This window comes from Hippoglossus stenolepis, chromosome 20, assembly GCF_022539355.2.
Source record: "Hippoglossus stenolepis isolate QCI-W04-F060 chromosome 20, HSTE1.2, whole genome shotgun sequence".
Taxonomy (NCBI): Eukaryota; Metazoa; Chordata; class Actinopteri; order Pleuronectiformes; family Pleuronectidae; genus Hippoglossus; species Hippoglossus stenolepis.
In genome coordinates, this window is record NC_061502.1 from 9,458,743 (window position 1) to 9,474,274 (window position 15,532).

At 42.3% G+C, this 15,532-nt stretch overlaps 1 protein-coding gene across 2 annotated transcripts in view; it reads right to left on the minus strand.

Moving 5' to 3' along the window:
* Positions 1-899: 899 nt before the first annotated feature.
* Positions 900-15,532, minus strand: part of LOC118099213 (A-kinase anchor protein 7-like) — a 39,848-nt gene continuing 25,215 nt past the window's right edge. Inside the window, exons 10-11 of one of the 2 annotated variants that reach the window (XM_035143604.2) lie at positions 9,137-9,172; positions 900-4,144 (exon numbers count right to left, since the gene is read on the minus strand). In XM_035143604.2, the coding sequence (XP_034999495.1) occupies positions 3,924-4,144; positions 9,137-9,172 (257 nt within the window). In that variant the 3' untranslated portion in view covers positions 900-3,923. The remainder of the gene's footprint in view (positions 4,145-9,136; positions 9,173-15,532) is intronic. The other variant, XM_035143605.2, reaches the window with a different exon arrangement.

A 15,532-nucleotide genomic window follows, 5' to 3' on the forward strand; every position in this document is an offset into this window, starting at 1 on the left:
CGCGGTGCTGAGTCACGCACAGGTCGGCCTGTGACAGATTCACAGCATCAGACATGCAGCGTTACTCCGTGTGATTCAATAGCTTCCCACATTAGGAGGAGAGCTGTGAAATAAAAGAGCTCGGTAGCTCCCCAGTGACCCCGTTTCACAGAGCTCCCAGTGACGCGCTTCCTTTTCATTAAATAATCTTGGTATAAGAAACAAAGGGAAAAAAACAGATATAAAGACTGTGCGCTCCACCGCTGTTTGTTTACTTATCAGCGCAACAGGTAAGAGGCTGCGGTCTTCACTTCCTCTGTTTACCTCCCAAATGTCAAGCAGAAGGACGATGCAGGTCATTACTGTTTGACAAATGGCTCATTATACTGGGTGCCGCCATCTTGCATTGTTTGGTCATAATTTGGAGCCTGGGCACTAGTGAAGCCACGATATCAAAGTCCCTCCGAAACATGCTCTTAACCAATCACGAGTCATTTCCCCCCCCCCCGTTTTTATCGCATCAAATAAGTGGTGCAGGTATAAAAACGTTCATACAGTCGAGGAAAATCATTTATTTTGTCAAATACTGCCTCGTCCATTCAATGTACTGCTGTAGCCTCAAAATGGATATGACATTCAGGAAACAAGCGCTTCCTGGAAAATGTCTATTTGCGTTTGAGCTTTTGAATCCGTGGAAAAAGAAGAAGACATGGCCACTTTACAGTATGAGTCACACAGTCTACAGTGCTGTGTTAGGAGGCGTGTGGAGGCAACACGGTCCTTTTAATATATAGCAGCCTTGATTTGTGTGTCGATGTAAACATACTGTGGATATACTACACACATACTGTACATATACAATCTGTAACCACTGTGAATGTCCACATCGGGGCTGAAAGCAACAGACAGAGACAAGGATATTGGTTTTGAATCTCATATCCTGTTTTATTGTTCAATGTGGCAGAACACGATATACCACACGGTACAAACAACACGCCCACGCACTCAGACGTACACGTGGAGGAAAGGGGAAGACAAACAGAGAAGACAAATTTGTAGAGGCGTTCACAAAAACGGCTCAGAGTTGTCATGACTGATAGTGACAAGGTGGGGAACCACTGATCAAACAACTCACAGCCACACACACACACAGACTTACACACAAATGTGCTGAAAGACAGATGAACAGAATAATCACACAGACCAACAGGACAAGTTGTGTATTAAAGGGGATTTTTAAGGAGATTAAGGATCTGGTGACAATAATAAGATCAAAACGAGAACGATCAAAGTCCACCTTAAGACAGAATTCACCTTTGTCATCGATGGTTCAGTGTTGAGAGGATTGAAGTGGATTTCAGGGATGAGAGAACACCTGTTTGCACTGGAGGGAACTAAACCTCAGACGGCTGAAACGCTGAGTCTCTCTGTCTGTGTGTCCCTGTGTCTGCACACACACAAATTGATAAATCCGACAATAGAAACAACATGAATTCTGTCTTTCGGCTGATGTTTTTTTCATTTTTTTTACATTTAACTCAAGCATCTGACTCTTTAGCCGCCGGTAAACATTTATCATCATTGTGTTGGATAAAATGTTACCTACGCGTTATCACCTTAAGCACTTACAGTCAAACAAAAATTCACATTGATTAGTTTCAGTGACTAAAGGCCACTTTGAACAGCATCTCTATATTCGCCCCCTCTCTGGAAACGAGACAATGAATAACGAAAACAGAAAATCAGTATAAATGTTGTGCTTTTTTTTTTCTTCTTTTAAACCTTCAAATGCAAACTGAGCGCCAATTTTTTTGAATCAGCTAAAAATAAAATATCTTTTCATTTACTCACTTGAGAATCATTCTTCTAACAGCAAAGAAAATAAATAAAACATTTAAAAAAGGATAAAATAACATTTAACGTCTTAGTAAACCACCTTTTATCGCCGTTTGCGTGTCTGCATCAGCACCATCTTGCTGTCAGTGGAAAACCATCTCCTTTGAGAGTTTCTTAATGGATTTCATGAGCTGTGGGGTGGACCGCATTACACGAAAGGCAAATATATGCGTATATGTACGGATGGAAGACACTGGAATTAAGAGCCGGAGGGTTTCCAGCTGACAGCAGCGATTGTCGGAGGTAACCACCGCCTAAAACTGTTTGGCTGCAATCGAGGATAAAAGCTCCTCAGATCAGCGCAAATACACCGAGACTCAGAGAGCCCGGTGTCCGTCTGTGGTGCAGAGGTTATCACAAACAATTTATAGATGGATTTAAAAGACTAAACTGAAAACAAATCATCTGTACCCTCTTTCGTCAGATTCATTCGACAGAAGAAAAAATAATTAACATTTATATATGATAATGAGAAAAGAAGTGGTGCTATGAAATGAATGCCTGTGTCTAATAGGAATAATGACAGCCTGTTACATAGAGGTCATTAATGTAATGAGTACAAATGCATTCTTGGCAGCTTGTAGTGTGTCTTTACGTAGTGGTATATTATTTTTTAAGCAAATCCCCGATTTAGTTTCTCCCACTGGACCGGACATGATTTGAAAAGGTAGCATCATTAGAGGAGATTATTGTGATTGAGAGATACCAGATTTATTCTGTTTGTGCGGACTGTAAACGGACCGTTAATGAGTCGCTATCACTTTAGTTTCTGTTTTGAAAAAACGAATGCAACTTTCCAGCGGAATTTATCTCAACCAAATGATTGTCTTAGTGTCGCCTCGGCAGGACAGCAGTCGTGTGTAATACTAACAGCTGAGCTGGGGCCACTTTCCATAAACAACTTAGAGTGAAGACAGAACTGCACTTCGGTTTGCAGATACACTTCTGAAGTGAAACGTAAAATAAGATGCTGGAAGTTTAAAGGAGATCCGTTCCTGAAGTGGATACAGAGAAAGTGCTTTGAACCGAGGCTCGCTGCAGAACACAACAAAAAGAACTCGCACGGTCCAACATACATCTCACACTTAATGCTGGAAAGATCCAACCAGTCACAATCGCTGATTTTTTAAAAGAAATTATGCTCAAAAGAAAAGTAAAATCCTTTTCTCCACCTGAAGCGATCCAGTGAAGGAGAAAGGAGGGTTGTCGTCGGAGGGGAGTAACGGATACTGAGTGTTTTTCTTTTTTTTCTAAGTGCAGGTGCGATTCATCTTCTTCTAAAAGGGCAGTTTGTGAGCGAGAGGTCACCGTAAACCCAACGTGTGTCTCTCTAGAGGAGGAGTGCTTCACATTTGTGTTGACGTGCAAACGCAGACCCATAGATGAGTGAGCATCCTCACCGTTACGGAGTGATCAGACCAAACGTGGAGCAAAGTTTAGCCTAGTGTCCGATTATGGCCACTGGAATGTTGTAACTGTAACTGTAACTGTAACTAATGAGTAACTGTATAACTAACTAACCAGCAGGTGGCCATTGAGGGCGATAGTTAGTTTGTGCTCTATTTCTGATTCAAAATCAAACATTTTGAACTTGCATGACTCATATTCTCGTCTATTTGTGTCGTGTGGTGCAAATTTGTTGGCACTTGCTTCCTTTCATTGATTTTGTATGTAATCACATTGCAAAATTTGCCCCATGTTTGGTCTAAACACATAAATAGATAGTAGGACACCAGAGATAGTGAGTTCATTACCAGGCTTAGCTAGCTGACCTGTTGTGATGGTCACCTAGTAGCACTGATCTTAAGCTACATTATCTATTTAACTAGCACTGTGTCGAGCTAGATCAGGTGGGCAGGTAGCTAGCATGACTGGCTAGCCATCGTGGTTGTCTAGCTGGTTTGGTTAGTCAGCAAACTGGGCTGACTGGTTGGCTGGTTCAGGCGTTTCGCCCAAGGGCTTACTGACGCTTCTCCTCATTAGCCAGGCCCGGCTAATGTTTTGTGGGCGGCTGGTTTTTCAGTCTGTGTACCTCGGCCCCGATGATGTCACTTCCTGTTGTCTGCGGTGGAGTTGGATGTAGTGTCCGTCTTTGTAGCAGCTTCCTCAGTGTTCCCAGGGACCTGCGTGGCCGTGGCATTAGGCCCGCCCCCATTTTGAAGTGTTTCCTGTTTGTATTGTTGCAAGGCGCGATTGACGGCGTCCTCGACCAACTTCCTGCTGACCCTCAGAAGCTCTGCCTCGTCAGGCTCAGACCGGCGACGCCCACCTGGGTAGAACAAGCACGACAAAAACACATATAATATCCAGTTTTTTCATTCAGTCACTTACATAAAACAACCTTATTGTGGGAGATTAGTCACTTTCTATTAGATCTTGCTTTCTCACAAACACAATGCACACAATCCTTAAACCTGCATCCTCATTATTTTCCACAGCTTGGAGCCAGTGAAACGTTTAAACTCAACATTGACTACTATCCTATTAAAAACAATATAACAAACACATCAGACATAGAGCAATGTTTTTATTTGGAGAGTTGTTTATGGTCTATATCGATAAGCACAGCTCTAAAGTCAAAAAAGTAGAATGCCCTTGGAATAATACACTAACATTCTACCTCAATATTAAATTAAAAAGAAATTATATTTCAGCAAGTTACATATGGTTTAAAAAAACAAAAAAAACTGTCATATATCCTGTAGATGCCCCTAACACTTACTAAAAAAGCTATTTTGATTGTTGATCTTTTAAAGTTGTACTTAAAATACAACAATATACATTTTCATTTTGAAAAGCTATCATCTAACTGTGGATTATCTAATGATGGTCGTGCCACTCGCTGGTAGTCTACTCTACTGTATGTGACAGAAATGACATATTCAGATTCTGAGCTACAGTGACATTTAATGGTATGAACTCTACACTAGATTTGATTCCCAGCTCTAATCTGCTTCCTGTGGCGTTGTGTGTGTCTTTTCATATAACAGGGACAATTTCATTCCCATTCCACTGTGCTCAAAATGAAAGAAGAGAGTATTAAGCTGACAATAGTAAATGACTATACAATCACTCATCGTGGGGTGAAGCCAGCCAAAGTATATTGGATATGACAACAATATAAAAACTTTTGGGTGTGGATAATAACAGACGAGGTAAACCGCAGGCAGGCAGGGGACCAAGCGGCATAGTGGCGCAGTGGTGAGCACATGCTGTGTTTTTCTGAGTGGAGTTTGCATGTTCTCAGGTTGTCTGCATGTGTTTATACTCTACTTTACTCCCACCGGCCACAGACTTGCAGCGCAGGTTAAAAGAAGCCTCTACAAAGCCTGTAGGTGTGAATGGAGCATAGATGGTTATTTGTCTCTATGGCGACCTGCCCAGGGTCCTGTCCCCGCCTCCCGGCCAGTGTCTGCCGGGATTAGCTCGAGCTCCCAATCGACCTTCAAGGATAAGTGGCATTTTTGATGGACGGCTGCAAACCGTGATCTATCAACTCTTCCATCCATGCATGTTGATATTTAATCTACCTCCTGAGGCATTTGAGAGGATAATTCATCAACAGGTAAAGCTCTTTAGCACGCTGCTGATTCTGCTTGTGCTATGGACAAGATGGGGGACAAAAATCGGACAGACATAGAGCCAGATGGATAAAGAAAATAAAAAAAGGTAAGACAGGCAGAAAGTCAATAATTCATGTAAGAAGACGGGCGGGCAGGCAAGCTGTAAAATGGACAGCCCGCACCAAGCCATTCAGAGAGTAATAGAAACTCAGTGAAGCATCCAGTCTGACAAACACATACATATACAGTACACATACACATACACACACACACACACACACACACACAGTGAAAACACACAGTAACCATCTCAACGTTTGAATTCTAATGCAAACATAAAATCCCCACAGCTAATCTTCTATACCACACTGTCCCACTGGGCCCAATGGTTTGTTTGTATTTGAAAACATTGCGGTGCTCATTATATATTCATCACAGAAACAGTCGCTTTAGGAGCGACTTGAGACGACGGTCAGAATCTCATCCATATGTGAATATGTAGATTTATTTTCCGTTCTCTTGTAATTCCTCTACCAACCTAGTGTGACTGCAAATGTTTGCCCTTTATTTTTATATTCCTTTTTTGCATAACCCCCACGTAGCACTCCGCAGCGATGTGTCAGAGCTGGGTCTAAGTTTGACTTGCACAAGCACACGGGAAAAGGACAGACATTCCTGTAGCAACACACACCATGTGATTTGGTGAGTAACACCGAGTATAAACAGCAACTTTGCAGAACAGAAAACTTTAACAACTTTAGGACACAAGTATTGATGGCATTTTGGCAAACTAACTCTTAAACTAGAATGTAGAGCACATACAACTGTCCCTGGCCCAACGGGTCCATTAAATTCAATCAATACAGATAGATATCCGTCCCCTAATTTTTTCAAGATCCATGAGTTATTCCCAAGGAAATCAATAAAAATGTAAGAAACAGTGTGGAGAAAAAAAAAATCCTGTTTGTCTGGATCCATGCCAAAATTTGTAAGCCCCCTATCCCGTCTTTCCACCAGTTGTTGAGTAGTTTTTGTGTAATCCTGCTGACAAACACACAAACAAACCAACAAACCAACCAACCAACCAACCAACAAACAAACAAACAAACAGGGGTGAAAACCTCCTTGTCGAAGGTAATTAGAATCCCCATGGTTATTAAGTTAAAAAAACTAAAGCTTAGGTTAATTCTTCACTGTATGCATTTGTATTTACGTCAGTCAAGGAGATTATATTTTCTTTGCCGTTTGTTTGCCTCTGTAAGAAGGATTACCCAACAGCAACTCAACTGATTTACATGAAACTTTGTGGAGCTGTGGGACATGAGCCTCGGATGAACCCATTCACAGGTTATTTTTCACAATATGGTGGTAAATTTGTCTAGTTGTCTAGAGGTATGCTCTCTCTCTGAATTTAATAGGATGAAATAAAACTGTTCTGCAGGTGTCTCAGTCCAAGACATCTTGCTCTTTTCTCACCAACCTACCCCTGTCTTCCTCCTGGGGCTGTTCTGCTGGGCTGACACCTGCTGAGCAGACCACTGGCTTTCATCATTATCATCATTATTAATCAAAATCACTGTCGTATGCGTGTCACTGCAACATTTCCCCACCGCTGCCAGCTTGTTGTGTGCTGTGATGCATTATTCATCAATGGATTTGTGTTGTTTATGCCAAATATTCCGCCTGCAACCACAGCTTGACAAACAGGAATCAGCCCTCACCAGACCAGGGCACATTTGAACACTCATTCAGTTATGTTCAGCATGTGCTCACATCATCTTATTTTTGGCTAAATTGATTTTGTACCTAAAATAATGTTCTGTTGTAGTTGGTTTATTGAGTTGCTCTGCCTGTGAAGCCCCGCTGTGCTATTCCATTAGCTGTGGCCTGTGTCAGTTTAAGAGAATCACACGTCTGACTGCTTTCTGATAAATGATTGTACCCTCACCACTTCAGGTTCAGACCGAATTTATTCTCAATCTGCGTTTCTCAGTAAAGTGCAGACACTCATATGTGGGGCTCCTCACATGCTGGCCATTTCTGAGTACCCGGCGGTAATGATCAGATGTTTGGTCACATGATTTAAGTCAAGTGAGCAGACCATTATACAGGCTTTGCATTGTTTGTGCACCGGTCTTAAAAAAAACGCTGTCTCGTCTGCAGGCACTAACCTTCATACCAGCTCTTAACTGATGACTGTTCCCAAACAGTAATCAGCCGGTGGTCATCTTTTATGCAAACATAATCCTCACATTAACTCACTTCAATACTTGCAGAGGCATTTTTTCCACACCTGCAGGGATGTATGTGCAGACTAGATTTCATATTAAGAATCAACTGTACAGCAAAACGCCTGAGTGCAACAGCAGCTCAAATAAAGACTGTGTGGTGGAGGAAGTTATCACAGCATCTGTAATATAACTTTGGTGTGCACATACTAAAAGGCAAATAAAAGCAAGTAAAACTTTTAGGGCTGTGGTCCCAAGCTGATTAGTTCACCATAAAATGTATAAAGGAGATACTTAATGTTTGTAATAAACTCCTTGTATTTCACAGTAAATAATCAGCTCCTGAAAAAGCCCCCTATGGTGTGCCTTGCTCAAGGAGTCGACAGCAGCGGGGGGGCTGGTTGCTAACACAAGGGCGCCATGCATCCAGGCAGTGCGGCTAATGGCCACTCTTATTAATCACTTCCTGCTCTTATGCCTTTAACCGGACAGAAGCAGATATTGGTCAAGCAAGCAAAGCTTAATTTGTAAAGCACATTTCATTCCAGGTGGAAGCACAATGTGCTGCACGAGGCACGAGCTACCGTAGACGTTGTAACCACACATACAGTATATGTGGAAGGTGTAAAGATAAACATAAGACACCGATGGAAACGGACACAGAAATTAAAAGCATGAATAAAATATGATTAAACAAAACAAGAATTATGCCAATAAAATATCCACGGTGAGAAAAGACCTGCTGCTGGACTCAGTCGGCAGAACCAGTCACTTGCTTATTCACAGTTTAGTGAAGCTCGACTCGGTACGCAGGACCACGAACTGGAGAGTCAGTTTTTGTTGCCGTTGTCGTGAACACGCACATTGTCGTGGACGAGCTGTTGTCCTGATCGACAATGTCACTTACATTGTTAATATTGAATGTATCTTAGGTCCAAATCCAACACTGCATTTATTTGGACCCCAAACAATACACATGCAAAGTGTGAATCTGATCAAATGAATGGTTCTCGAGCCACAGACAGACAGACAGACAAATTATGGAATTACTAGATAGATTAATTTAACTGAATTTGAACTGAGGTACATGAAACGATCACATACATGATATCGGCAGAAAGAAAATAAAAGCAGATGCTATTTTAGTGATTCAATTTTTGCTTTTCTCCGAGTGTTGATTAACAATTCATGGATTCACGGATTAAACGTGTACTTTATATGAGTAAAAAAACTGACAATGATTCTTCTATAATTATACATGCTCCAAGAGATCATTAAAAAGGAGATTACACTCTGTTGTGTTGTCAATATGATTAGAGGTAGTTGCGGAAGTTCCCTGAACTCAATCACATCATGACTCATCCTGAACCTGATCGGTCAAGGCGGGGTCTCACATTATTGAGAGCAATTTCAGCCCATAATCAGATGTAGATTAGGTGTCAAATGAACCTCCCTGACTCTCATACATACTTGAGCGTTTGGCATGGAGCGGACTCTGAACCAAATCTGCAAGACAAACACAAATATTTAAAATAGACACACACACACACACACACACACACACACACACACACACACACACACACACACACACACACACACACACACACACACACACACACACACACACACACACACATCTCCTTACTTTAGTGTCTCGTGGTTTCACACACTAATGAAGCAGTAAAGTCCATGAAAGCCTCTTTGTCTTGCTAACACAAGGGAGATACTTCTTTGCATTTTGATTTTAAAAGATTGGTTTCGACCCCCGGGCTACGTGACGGCTTAAATGGATCCGCAAATATTCCGAAGAAATATTGTCTGAACTCACTGACTCTCATGCTGCCAGGAGCTGCAAGACCCCGTGGGGGGGAAAAATAGGGTACAAGAACCTATTATTTCAAGGAGGGTAAGAAACCTAAGGGAAAAAAACCCAACCAGTGTGTGTTTTTCAGATGAGGCAGCAGAGGGTAAGCTGTCAGTTGATTTTAAAATGGGAAGATTAATGGCATATGTGGACTAAAACAAATCCCTCATTTCATCTCCTCTCTTCATCAGATCAGTTCCTGCCTAGAAAATTATTAACATGTAATTCCAGGCCAACATAAACAGACTTCTGCTGGCTATATAACCTTGTGTGTTTCTGACTGTGAGAAAAGCCTTTTCATCTGCCTGTTTGATGCCTTTATGATGGCAGTAAAGCTGCCCTCTGTAACTGTAACTATAACACACACACACACACACACACACACACACACACACACACACACACACACACACACACACACACACACACACACACACACACACACACACACACACACACACACACACACACACACACACACTTTTCAAAGCTAATATCCTCACACTCATTTCGCTCTCCTCTGTTCCTCTTTCATACTACTTCCGTCTCTACAACTCTCTTCTACTCTTTACTTTTCCAAACCTCTCTCACTCTCTTTATCTAAATATTTTCTCTACTTTCCATCTATCTCTTTCTACCTTTTTTTTTATTTTATTTTTTTTGCCAGCAGGGGTTGTCATGGTGACAGGACGAGAACCACTTCAACTTTTACCAACACAGGAGGCTGAGCCGAATTCCTTCTGATTTTTGGCAGGTTTCGCTCTCTCTGCTCTCCGAGTGTCCTCTTCTTTCACCTTTTTTCATCCTTTTCTCTTTTTTCTCTTTGTAGCTCATGTTTACCCTGATTTATCGAATGTCACGTCTTTGGACCAGTTACCAAACATGGTTTTTGAAGTCTGTCTGTGGACTGACGTGTTTAGTTTGCCTCTAAGAGCTGTAGCACAAAAAAAACAACAACAATGAAACCTTTGACAAAAAGAGTTTTGAAGATGCAGAGTTCCTTCATTCGTTCCCCAGTCTCTGCCTCTTTCAGTGTGATGATAATTCAGAAACAGCCAGATTAAACCTCTTAGCCCATTTGCAGTCAACCAAGCCAATTATTCTCTCTAACTGGTAAGTAGTGGTAATGAGGACAGCTTAACGTGGAAATTGTTATCTTGCCCGGGTGATTCTGGTTAAACCTGTAATGAAATGCGATTAGTTCAGGAAACGCTGTTGTCTGTCGGACCGTAAATGCCGGCCAGGTTGTGTTGACATGACTTTCTTACATTTGTGGCCATGCTAAACCAATTTAGGTGTGGATGTAGAGGAGGAACCAGGAGTTTTTCTTATCAAACCGCCTTTTTTCTTTTACATTTCTACTGCTTTCAGACATGCACTGAACTCCAGATAATCTCATGGAACTATCCTGAGGGGCTTTATGACAGAATGCAAATGTCTTAAGCCTATGTGATCCTATGTGAGAAAACACAAGGAGATTATCCAGGAGATTCACTGCTAGCAGTTGGGTGCTTTGATGAAGTTTCTAACATGGGACAGATGCAAATCTGAAAAAAATATAAAAAGAATACAAATATTTTAGCATTAAAAAGAGGTGCCATACATGTGGAGGATGTCACAGAAGATGTTAAGTTAGAAAGACAAGGAGATTGGAGAGCATTTGGTGATAACTAAGAAAAACGCATGATCTCCACAGTGGAATGAATACTTTAGGTCCTGCCTACTGCATGCTGTGCCACCACTCTCCTGAACACTGGAGATTTCTGTTTGAGGCTTTCTTCATATTGTGCGGACACTCTCTGAATTTCATTTCTGTAAAGAGGTTTAGGATTGTTCCGTGCAATTACTTTCTAGATTTATCAGATTGCTTGGTCCTCAGTTTACTAGAAATCGAGGGGGTGTAATCCAATCCAAGAACTGAAGACATTACATTATTAATGAAAACTGAAAAAAGCAGCAAACTCCCATATGTGAAACTGAAGCTGGAACAAGAGACCAGTTGAGAGTTACCAAAGTGATCTATTATTAAAATAGCATGAACATTTTTTACTTTAGCTTTTTATCTATCGCTGAACATTTTACTTTGTCCTGTGCTTTGGTTGATGATTAGCAAATGTTGGCATGCTATCTGCTAAACAAAGATGGTAAACATTAAAGTCAGCACATTAGCGCTGTCAGTGTGACCAGGATGTTGACGTTAACATAACTCAAAGCATGGCTGTGGCCTAATTTTAAAAATAGACTCAGACTTTGAAAGAAGTTAATAATCGTAAGTCAAAGCCCTAATTCTAAAGAGTTACATTTATCAATAATTTCCCATAGTTCACTATATCTCAAAGTTACGCTGCTGTGAGACAAAAGCGTTTAGCTCAAAGTGCAACAGCGGCTTTGTTCCTGTTTCACACGTCTCTTCTTGCTGGTTTGTAGTCATTCAGAAACGTTAAAAGGCTGTCGGTGAACATATGCTGTGTTTTGGATGATGACTTTACGCTGTTACCGAGCTGCGAGTCTGCACAACGTCAAGTGACAGCTACCGCGTGTCGGCTTTGCTTTCATTTCATTCCCAGCATCACCGCTGTGCCCTGTGTTTTCTGTTGTTTCCCCTCTGTTCTCCTGGGCGCCGCTCTGCTGTGATTACTTTTGTGCTGCGTGAGAACCTCTTAACACCATAACTTCAAACTTCCCTGCGCACCGATTCATCTTGTTCTGTCACAACTCCTTCCTCCAAATAACTCAGAGGCACTTCTGATATACATCGCACTTTCTGTGATGGAGGGAGGACTTTCTGTTCCATGCTGATGGCAGCTTCTCCGGTGATTTGACCCATTCACAAGCGCTTCACATCTTCATGCTGTATCAAAGGGACTCAAAATAATCCCATTAAAAGGCCTGAATCAAATTCACTGGATAGAGCAGCCGAACTGATTATGTTTAAATCCAGCCTAATAATCTGCTGCTATGACTAATTTTGTCTTGCTCCAAATCAAATGATTCCCTGAAAGCTCTCCGAGAGGCCTTCACTGCAGCATATCTGGTGAGAGGAAGAGGATAAATGAAGAGAGAGCAATGGGCAGATGAGGAGGAGGAGGGAAAGAGGAGGACAAAGAGGAGGAGGACTACAGTACGTGATGTGAAGAAGAAGAGGGTGAGGATGTTTGTGCTTCGCAAGAACCTCCTTAATGGTAATGCGAATGAGGAACGAAAACAAAAAGAAGGGGCGAAAAAAGAAAGGAGCGGGTGCACTCGAGGACAGGAGAGGAGGAGGAGGAGGAGTGGGAACTGGGGAAGGACAGGCCTTGAAAAAGGAGAAGTGGACGAGGACAGTGGGGGTAAGTTCGAGGCTGTGGAGCTGCGGGGTAGGTGGGGGTAAAACTCTGATGGTGGAGTGGTTTCCTCAGGAAATACCAGAGACTCTCTCAGACATGAGATACTGACTGCAGCGCACTTCAACAACTTTATAATAACACTATACAGCACAATAAATACTCCTGTATTTGACTTATTGATAGACCTGTTTATGGATTATTAATGTTCAACACCACATAAACAATGCTAACATATATGCACCCCATGAATAAATGCAGAACATTAGGGTTTTGTGCTGAAAAGTGAACTCAATGAAGATTATTCCAGTAAATTAAACATTCGGCTGGAAGTAGAAAACAAATCAATAAACCAAAGCTGTTTACTCTTGAAGACCGGCTGAGAGACACTAAAGTGCCTTATGTCCTCATCAAACGGCCTTTGAGTGAAGCACTTATGCCATAAATTCACTTAAACACTGCATTGAACTGTATTTAATGTAACATTTTAAGCAAAGATAAACACTCAACGTAGATTCTAGGATTAAAATCCTGCAGCTCTGTCATCTCCGATACTCAACATTTCCTAAAGTGTGGCCTAATTTGCCTGCAATCCAGTTAATTCAGCAATAAATGAAGAATAATTACATCTCTGACAAGCTCTCACATGTGCCACAGCAATGAAACCCAGCATGTTGGTGCCCAGAAGTGTGTGAGTCTCATCCTCTCTTCCAGTGCACTGATTGACAATTTCATGGCTGATAAATTCCCTCCAATGAGACGGGGAACGCCATCACAGCGCTATTTTCACACCTTTTCAAAACGAAACAGTGAGGACGGACGGAGGCTGGATGTGAAATAGCGAACGGTGGCGATGTGACCCTGACGCTGTGACTCCACAGAATGACGACAACATCAGGGTAAACTAATTTGACAATAATGAAAACTGCTGATGGAAAGAGTTCATTTTCTCTCCCTAAATTGAACATGATGACAAAAAGCAGAACATTTCAGGCATAGAGAAGCAGCATTAGTCCAGATTGTGTGCAATTTGGTGCAGCTTGATTGAATTTTAAGGGGACTTTGGTGAAGGTATACATTCTACTAATTGTCATTCTGGTTCAGTCTGGACTGAATGACATTGACATCCAGACAGCCAAGTGGCTAGAATGGCTAAAAATGATTGCTTTACATAGCAAACAGTGGCACAGCATCTCTTTAGATTTGGTCCACAGGTGTGAAAGGGGACGCCGACATTAAAGCCGTACAGCCGGACGTGCGTGTGGCCCCCTGTCAACGCTGCTTGACCGTAGATCAAACAAACAGCCCAGCCTTTCTAGCATGAAGGTACTTTGCTTTGATACGACACCTTTCAGTTCTGCAGCCTGGTGTCACAACCTGCTCTGTTCGCCCAACTCACGACATCATAACACCGTGACTTGGCTCTATCGGCTCAGCACGGCCCCATCATGATCGAATGTGATGTAGTGTGGTTTCTGCCGGGACGGGGGGTGGGTGGGTGGTTTATAAATCATAGCAGTATCTTAATCGCTTCAGATGAAAACGTCACATGGAATCATATGCCTCTGCCTCTTGGCATCACCCCCCGCGTCAGCACATTGGCTGTGACACCAACGTGATGGATTTCTATGACTTAAATCCATAAATGTTGCCGACTGCAGCTTTTATTATGTGCTTAATATTGTCATAAACAGAGCAGCGACAGATTTCGCCTGTTTCTGCTTAAACAGACTGGCTGTGATCCAGTGAGACCCGGACACAATCAGACAGCGGGGAGACAGAGCAATGAGGATGTTAACATCTCTTATTGATTGCACCTTCAAAAAGCAGACACTGATCTGTTTCCATTTGCTTTCACAGAACAAAAGGCTCAGTCCCTTATTCCCTCTGGCGAAGCGTCAGTGCATGTGTGCGTCGAAATTCAAACCCAGCTGTGCCCTCCCCTCCGCTGTGTCACAACCCGAGTTGGCACAAAAAGCAGTCAGTCACTATTTTCAGGGATGGCTTTTTTCTGCTCGCTGACCCGGCTCACCGAGCTGTCGTTGGCTGTCAGGCTCATACTGATGCAAAGAAGGTGCACGGTAGCGGAGCGAGAAAGAGTTAACACGGAGAGGCACTGGAAGGAAAGAAGAAAACTTGGCAGAGAGTAATGAATGGGAAACCAAATAAAAAGGATGAATCAAGCAGTGCTGCATGCATCCCTTCCCCTCTCTCTCTCTCTCTCCCTGCGCCTTCTAATCCCCCGCCCGGTTCTCCTCTCATCTTGCTCCCCCCTCTTCCTCACATGTGGTCTCTGCTGTCTTCAGCAGCATTCCCTTTCCTCTTTGTGAGAGGCTCATGACGACAACTGCATGGGCTGAATTTTTAACCATTTTGTGTTTGCAAACCTTGACAGCTATCAAGAGCAGAAAGGATGCAGGTGACTATATCATGCAGTGGCCAACCAGAGGCTTAGTCACCCTTCATTATTCCAGCCAATCTGTGTCCCTCTGTGAGGAGGAATGCTGCCTTTATTACCTCCACCCAGGAGGTTACATTTTGATCTGTGTTTGTATGTCAGTGAGCAGCATTGCTACGAATTAGATTGGGTGAATGGGTGAGAAAAGAAAACATTAAATTTGGTGCGGAGCCAGGAGTTGTTTTCACTTTTTTTTCAAATTGCAAGATAAGGAATTT